The sequence below is a fragment of the Otolemur garnettii genome, unplaced genomic scaffold (assembly GCF_000181295.1).
Source record: "Otolemur garnettii isolate 467f Iridium unplaced genomic scaffold, OtoGar3 scaffold00113, whole genome shotgun sequence".
In the NCBI taxonomy this organism is placed as follows: Eukaryota; Metazoa; Chordata; class Mammalia; order Primates; family Galagidae; genus Otolemur; species Otolemur garnettii.
In genome coordinates, this window is record NW_003852508.1 from 2,998,761 (window position 1) to 3,007,789 (window position 9,029).

General features: G+C 36.3%; 1 protein-coding gene across 1 annotated transcript in view; it reads left to right on the forward strand.

Annotated features, from left to right (window-relative positions):
- The window catches only part of LOC100947271 (serine/threonine-protein kinase Sgk3), a 146,575-nt gene extending 139,227 nt beyond the window's left edge, over window positions 1-7,348 (forward strand). The window contains exon 15 of the mRNA XM_023517559.1: window positions 6,859-7,348. Within this exon, the coding sequence (XP_023373327.1) occupies window positions 6,859-7,029 (171 nt within the window). The 3' untranslated portion in view covers window positions 7,030-7,348. The remainder of the gene's footprint in view (window positions 1-6,858) is intronic.
- Window positions 7,349-9,029: the final 1,681 nt, after the last annotated feature.

Below are 9,029 nucleotides of genomic sequence, written 5' to 3' on the forward strand. Positions count from 1 at the left end.
AAAAAAAAAAAAAAAAAAATGTGTCTCTAAAAAAATAAATAAATAAAGTAACTATCTGGTATCACTTTCTCCATACCAAATCAATAAACAACACTAATTCATGGTTTTCTGCTAGAGTGACAAAAATCTAGTACAAACAAACCATAATGGTAATATAAATTGTTACATCCTTTTTGGAAAATAATGAGAGAATATGATAAAAGTGTTCATTTCAGGTAGACTTCTTAAACCCAGTGATTAGAAACATTTTACCTAAAGATAATTTTTTTAAAGCAAATAGCTGCATCAAAGACATGGTTGCAGTAGTGTCCAACCATTTTTTTCTCCACCCACACATTGGAAGAATAGTTGTTTTGGGCCACACATTAAATACACAAACACCAACAAAAGCTGATTACAAAAAAAAAGTCTGTACAAACTTTTCATGAAGTCTGACACCACAAATAAGCAAAAGCAGTCCTCACAAGATCAGTATGCAGGGCACAGATTGGACACTCCAGGACAGAACAATGTTAGGAAATTTTGGAAATACAGCAAATATATAATAATAGGAGAATTGTTTTTTATATATAAATACATATATGTATATAAAAATATATGTCCGTAGGTTTATGATAATATTACTAACTATTGATAGCTTCCTGTGTATACTATGTATACTCTGTATGTGTTGAAACATATAACTAATTCCGACTTGGCGCCCGTAGCACAACGGTTATGGTGCCGGCCACATACACTGAAGGTGGCGGGTTCAAATCCAGCCCAGCCCAGCTAAACAACTGTGACAACAACAACAAAAATAGCTGGGTGTTGTGGTGGGCGCCTGTAGTCCTAGCTACTCAGGAGGCTGAGGCAAGAGAATCACTTAAGCCTAAGAGTTTGAGGTTGCTCTGAGCTGTGATGCCATGGCCCTCTACCAAGGGTGACATAGTGAGACTCTATCTCAAAAAATAAATAAATAAATAAAAAATAACATATTCCTTAAGCTATAAGCTTACTACTATTACTATATTATTATACATGTTTTATAAATGAGGAAATAGAAGCTCAGAGATGTCTTATAGCTGGATGAAACATAGCAAAGCCATGATTTCAAATCTGTGCGTGATTCTGAAGTTGTCATTCTTTCTTATGCTCTATTGCCTTTTCTTACTGAGTAAATTATACTAAAAATGAGCAAACATTTAGAAAATCTTCTTGATGAACACGGTAATTATAATTTTTGTGACTTATGATTATAACAGTAAAATTGGGTAAAGACTGGAAGAGATATAAACTAAGGTTGGTTTTGTGAAACAGAGTCTCATTCTGTTCCCCTGTGTAAAGTGCTATGACATCATAGCTCACAGCATCCTCAAACTCTTGGGCTTAAGAGATTTTCCTTCTTCAGCTTCCCCAGAAACTGGAACTGCTGGTGCCTATCACAACATCTGGCTAGTTTTCAGTTTTTAGTAGAGACAGGGTCTCATTCTTGTTCAGGCTGGTCTCCAACTCCTGAACTCAAGCAATCCACCTGCCTCAGCCTCCCAGAGTACTAGGATTACATGCATGAGCCACTGTGCCCCACTATTTTTTTTTCTTTTATTTAACATTTTTTGGTGTTGCTGTAAAACTTGGGAAATCTTTTTTACTATATTAGAATAGACAAGGGAATCTCTTTAGGAAAGTTTTATTTGGTCTACTCAGGCTTTGTTAAAGGTTAGTTTCTGTACATAGCTCATAGTTTGGCATTAATAGGTGTGACATTTTATACCTACAGGTGTAATATTTGTAGAATTATTATTCACTTAGTGCATTTATAAGTGACTGTTTCAGAAGTGATTTAGGGACAATTTCTGTCTCAGAGTTCTAGAGTTTGTTGTAGGAACCTAGGACTCTTTTTTTTTTTTTTTTTGTCATTTCAGTTTTAATGTGAGGGCACAAACAACTAGGTCACAAAATTATAATTTGTTAGGTAGAGTCCCTCTTGTTAGTTGTGTGCTGCACCCAAAAGGTGTGCCTTATACCCGTACATTGTGCCTAGTAAGTGGGAGCACCTCAAGTTCCCCCTTCTCTCTCCCCTCTCCCTCATTCTCCCTCCCCTCAACTTGAATTGAAATGAGTTTTTCTCCTGTGTGGGTGTGAATTAGATTGTCTACTGGCTTCATATTAATATTGAGTACATTGGATATTTGCTTTTGCATTATTGTGATACTTTACTAGAAAGACTGTGTTTCAACTCCATCCAGGTTAATACAAAAGATGTAAAGTCACCATCTTTTGTTATGGCTGAAGAGTATTTCATGGTATACATATACCACAGTTTGTTAATCTATTCCTAAGTTAATGGACGTTAAGGTTATTTCCGCTTCTTGGTGATTATAAATTCAGCTATGATAAACAATTTAGTGCAAATGTCTTTATGATAAAATGATTTTTTCCCCCTCCGGGTAGGTGCCTAAGAATGGGATTGTGGGGTCAAATGGGAGGTTTAATTTGAGATCTTTGAGAATTCTCCATAGTTCTTTCCAAAGAGGCTGTATTAGTTCACAGTCCCACCAACAGTGAAAAAGTGTTCCCTTTTCTCCACATTTATGCCAATGTCTGTAACTTTGGGACGTTGTGATATGAGCTAATCCTACTGGGGTTAGGTGATATCTCAGGGTGGTTTTGATTTGCATTTCTCCTATGATTAGGGATGATGAGCATTTTTTCATGTGTTTGTTAGCCCTTCACCTGTCTCTACAGAGAAGGTTCTGTTCATGTTTCTGTGATAGATGAGATTATTTGCTATTTTTTGTGGAACCTAGGACTCTTAAGAATTGTTTTTTCTCTTCAGACTGAGAGTCTTAGTTGAGTTTAGTTATCCTCAAGTACATCACCAGGCAGTGAGAGTTAGGGACTCCTCTTAAGCAGCATTTCACTGGAAGTGAAAACACTGTTGACTTGAGAGAGTCCCATACCTCAAACTTTGGATCCTTGGTCATCTATGATTATTTAGACATTAAGCATCTCTAAGGTGGTTTTTTTTTTTTTTTTGTGGCTTTGTTGTTTTTTCTTTGAGACAAAGTCTCAAGCTATCGCCCTGGTTGGAGTTACATGACATCACAGCTCACAGCAGCCTCCAACTCTTGAGCTTAAGCGATTCTCTTGCCTCAGTCTCCCAAGTAGCTGGGACTATAGGTGCCCACCACAACGCCCAGCTATTTTTTTTGTTGCAGTTGTCATTGTTGTTTTAACTGGCCCAGGCCAGGTTTGAACCTGCCAGCCTCAGTTATGTGGTCAGTGTCTTACCCACTGAGCTACACGTACTGCCCTTTTTGTGGCTTTTTAAAAACACTGGCTATGAGGTTTGATTTAGGTAACATTTGTAAAGCACCTAGGAGTCCATTGCACATAGTAGGTATTCAATCAATATTCATTCTCTTCTCCCTTTCCCTCTATTTGGGAATGTGTCAGTTAAATATTTATTGGTAACTTAGTTAGAAAATACATATGCATAGGACTTAGACTCTGTCTTCAGAGTTAGAAAGATAAAATCTAGTAAGAGATAAAAGGTTTAAAAACTCTGTGGTGAGCATGTACTTGGCATTTAGTATTTTGGTTGAACTGAAATAATAAAGTAAGGCCAGAAACCAGATGCGTCATGATGACTTATGATTACATCTGTGCAGCAGAAGCAGCTGATAGAAATTGTCTTTGATGCTCACTCATCCCATGACTAAAATGAATTAATTGAATTTTTAGTCAGGTTGGTGTTCTATATTTTATATAGAATTAGTTACTAAGAAAGGGAAGAGTCGGGTTATTGACCATGCTAAGCTTTAACATTTTTATGAAGAGTGTTTCTAGCAATTAAAAGGTCTTCCAAAATCCAATAGATTGCATAAAGTATTTACTTCAATTATATATGCCCAAGTACTTTTATTATAAGAGGAGTATAATCAGTTTATTTCCCTGTTAATAGTGGTTAACATGCGTTACAAATTCTTTTTGTTAATCCACAGAATTGAACTTACACTTCTAAATATTTAATTCATCCTAACTAGCAATGGTGGTTTATTTTATTCTCTCAGCAGCTGAGAGAGGGTATAATAGTAGGGGTCTTAAAATTGCCTAACACAAACAAGGTGTGGATATATTACTATGTTTCAAACTCTTTTCGCTATAAAACTCATCAACAAGTTATATGTATATATGTCTTCATTTATTTTTGAGGCAGGGTCTCACTTTGTTGCCCAGGCTAGAGTACATTGGTATCATCACAGCTCACTGCAACCTTAAACTCCTGGATTGTAGCACTCTTCCTGTCTCAGCCTCCCAACTATCTGGGACTACAGGATATACCACCCACTCCCAGCTAATTTGGGGTTTTTTTGAGACAGTCTCACTATGTTGGCCTCGGTAGAGTGCCATGGTGTCACAGCTCACAGCAACCTCCAACTCTTGGGTTTAAACTATTCTCTTGCCTCAGCCTCCCAAGTAGCTGGGACTACAGGTGCCCACCACAATGCCCGGCTATTTTTTTGTTGCAGGTGTTGTTGTTTAGCAGGCCTGGGCCAAGTTCAAACCCACCGGCCCCCGCACCCTAGCCACTGAGCCATGGGTGCTGAGCCAGCTAGTTTGTTTATAATTTTTGTGGAGAAAAGGACTTGATATGTTACTCAGGCATGTCTTTATCTCCTGGCCTGAAGTGATATTCTGGCCTGGGCCTCTCAAGATGCTAGGATTATAGCTGTGAGCCAAGCCTTTTTATTTTTTATTTCATTTACTTATTTATTTATTTATTTGCAGTTTTGGCTGGGCTGGGCTTGAACCTGCCACCCCTGGTATATGGGGCTGGCGCCCTACTCCTTGAGCCACAGGTGCTGCCTCAAGCCCTTTTAGTTTTATTAGAGGCAAGATCTCCTTGTTGCCCTCATGCCAACCTTCTGCCTCAGCCTCCCAAAATGCTAGGATTATAGGTGTGAGCCTTTGTACCTGGTCCCAACAAACAGTTTTTGATACCTTAAAAATTTGTTTCTCAGTATGCCATTTGAGAACAACCAAAACAAAGTAAGTCCCTGTATGGGACCCATGTTTGGATAGGACCTTATAAAGTGCGTTTAAAATCCTCTGAATGACTAGGGAAGCCTCTCCTAATATTCCACTATGTTGAGTACATCTGGGTTGTGATCCTTGCCTCTACTTCAATCCTCAGAATAACTTACTTTATTGCTGCTTTCATTTTGGCAGCTTCTGGAATGCAGCTTCCTCAGGTTTTTGGCTTCCTTTTTGAAATACTGAGTATTCTGCATAGCTAATAGTTTACAGTTCCACGGCCTCAGTCCCTACTTTAGAGCAGTGGTTTTCTTAATCTTAAGATTAAGAGCAGTGGTTTTCAACCTTCCTAATGCCACAACCCTTTAATACAGTTCCTTATGTTGTGGTGACCCCCAACCATAAAATTCCTGTAGCAACAAAAATAATTTTATGGTTTGGGGGTCATTACAACATGAAGAACTATATTAAAGGGTTGCAGCATTAGGAAGATTGAGAACCACTGCTTAAGACAGAGGTTCTCAACCTGTGGGTTGCAGCTCCTTTGGGAGTCGAATCATCCTTTCACAGGAGTTGCCTAAATACATCCTGCATATCAGATATGCACATTACAATTGATAACAGTAGCAAAATTACAGTTATGAAGTAGCAACAAAAATAATTTTATGGTTGGGGGTCACTACAACATGAGGAACCGTATTAGAGGGTCGATGCATTAGGAAGGTTGAAAACCACTGGCTTAAGAGGTAGATGATAGTAGTTCTTATTACAGAAGAAGAAATAAGCTCATAGTGATAGGGTAGTTTATATAAAGAATGACATCTAGTAAATATTACAGCCACAAATCAAGAGCCTGTGATTTTTCTAGGATTATATGTAAGAATTTAAGGGAAAAAATACATATACACACATAATTTCTGGCGTTCTTTGCTATGTGTGGATATTTTCTTCTATGAAAGGATGTAGCATTCTGGGTTTTCCTGGTCTTGTCTCTGCTCAGTTTATAGGTGCACCAGGCTATCCTTAACTTGTACCAGTTCTGAATTCCTGCCTGTTCACCTTAGTTACACTTGATGATTTGCACATTTTAGGGATTCCCTTCCCTGTAGAGCAGAAATAACCTAGAGCTTCAAGGATGGACTTGAAAAGTGAATCACCTGAATTGGTAGCCCAGTGTTTACCTGTAAATACATTGGAAAGGGAGAATCTGTTAACTTGCATCAGGTTTTTAAAGGAAGGTTAAGAACCACTGCCTTTGAGACACAGCCACTGTGCTTCATTTCCTGTGTACCTGGATCCCATAGCCATCCAGAGCTGAGGATGCCCTATGAAATGCTTTACGACCTTGTCTGTAGCACACTGAGTCACATTTCACAGTTTTACTTATAACCTTCTTTATTTCTTCATCAGAAGGCTTTACCCACAAAGGATTGAGAAACTAGATGGGCAGGTATTTTGTGGAAGCTCAAATACAATATCCTATCCTCAAAATGTACCTGAGCCCCTTTTCTGAGCTTTGAAGTGATGATGGGTAGAGGAAAAAAAGAGGATCAGGGACAGGGCTTGTGATTCAAATTAGCATAGGTAAGCACTTTGCTAGCTTTCCTTACCCTTCTCCTCCCTTCACCCAACAAGAACCTTAACTGTTAGACATAACCTCACCTAAATAAAAGTCAGGACAGGAAAAGCAGAGAAATGTTTCAAAAAAATGTATTAGGAAGACATCTAAACTTTCTACTAGTAAATAAATACACAAATTCATAAAGGAGTTTTTAATTAAAGGACTAAGTTAGTGAAAGACAAGCTAGGGTGAATAATATTATGCTTTTGATGTTTTAGGCTGGACCAGATGATATCAGGAACTTTGACACAGCATTCACAGAAGAAACAGTTCCGTATTCTGTGTGCGTGTCGTCTGACTATTCGGTAGTGAATGCCAGTGTTTTGGAGGCTGATGACGCATTCCTTGGTTTCTCTTACGCACCTCCTTCAGAAGACTTATTTTTGTGAATGGTTTGCAAATACAAGCGTACGGATGGGACTGAAACTCATTTCTGTGAATATATTCAAATATGTATAACTAGTGCCTCATTTTTACATGTAATATTGAAAACTATGGAAAATGTATTTTCTGCTATATGCAAGAAAATAGGGCATTTCAAAGAGCTATGTTTTGATTAAAATTTGTATTCTTGTTTATTAAGCTTATTTTTGAACAAAAATTTTAAAAGCTATTATTCTTAACATTAACCTGTTTTTAAAGAAAACGGTTTTGCTATTGACTGTTTTTTCCCTCTGAGTTTACACTAACATAATACCCGTGATAGACTGTTACTTAACAGTCTATTTAAGTTAACATTTACTAATACTTTTGAACTCTTTACTATGACTTTTGTTATCAAATCAGAACTATGCAATTAATATGTGGTTGTTTATATCTTTCCATGATAAATCACTGAAACAATCACTTCTTAGTAGGATTAAAATGTAAAGGCATAATTAATGCATTGGCTGCTAGTTAACACTTTGAATAACTGTTCATTCAGAAGATCATTTAAGAAGTAACAAAAGGACATCGTTGCATTTGAAATACCAATTGAAACTTGTGGATTGTTTTTCCTCTGGAGGAAAAGAAAAGAAGTCAAGATTAGGAATTTTAAGTATTCCAAAGATGTGATGGGTGATAAAGTACTGCTGGTTTTTTTAGGTGGTGCCACAAATGTCTCTAAGTGATATATTTATATTACAGATAATGTTCTATTTATGTTCCTGTTGGTCTTTTGAGTGTTTAATATACTATTAAGTAGTGCTGAATCTTTGTATTTGTTTTTGCAGATAGCCATTTAAAAACTCTCTTCCAAATTGGTTAAGAAAAAAAAAATTGAGCTTTCTAAAGTATTTGCCTAATTGGGAATTAAAAAGTAAAATAACAAGTTCTGAGCCAATGTTAATGTATATAATGTGACAAAAGTTAAAAATACTTCAGGCAGATGCACATTCAGTATTTTATGTATCTTAGAAAAAGTACAGGAAACAGACCTTAAAATCGTAACATACCAACTAAGTTGTACACTTATAAGAAATAAAAGAGAGTAACTATAGAAAACTTTAAAAGAATGCTTACTGTGCAATTCTGATTCTTAGTTTAGAGTAGAGGTTTTTGAAGCCACGTAGGAAATATTCTTGTGAAAGAGGTCATTGACCCAGTTTAGATGCTCTAAGAAAAAACATTTCTTCTATGTTTTCTTGAGAAGGAAATAACCAATACCCTTCGGCTTAAAAATGTTTAGCAGAATGTGGGAGGGTATGCGTTTGTTAGGCTAATGAATGATATTTACATTCAATACAAATACACTGAATCTTCCTTTAGAGGCAAGACTTTAATATCTACACTGTAAATATTTGGTTTATTTGGCACTACTGTAAGTTTTGCTTTTACACAAAGCTCTTTGTTTATTATAAAGCAAAATAAAAATTATAGTTTCTTGTATGATTTTTTTTCTACTCAGTCATTCCTTAACTATACTGCCAAAAATTAAAGTGCAATATTGTATATTTTAAGAACAAATTTAAAATAGAATTTTGATGTTTCTCAGATCATAAGAAATACAAATCTATATAGTATAATAAAATTAGCAAAAAGATTAATGAATATCTAATGTCTGTCATTATTTGAAATTAAAATTGTTGATGGCTACAGTGGCTTCCCAACCATTGTTACATCATAATACACACAGAAAATCACAAAATTGGGTTGTCACACCTGGAGAGTAGTTGCCAAATGTTGTAGACATTTGGTAGCAGGTGCTCTGCACAAAATTTTAATATACCAAAATAATTTTTGAATTTAAGAAATTTATAAAGAGAGTCAATAAACACTGTATAGGTATGATTTCAGCAATAGTAGACATTTCTTTTTCTTTCTTTCTTTCTTTCTTTTTTTTTGAGACAGAGTCTCACTATGTCACCCTTGGTAGAGTGCGTGGCATCACAGCTCACAGCAACCTCCA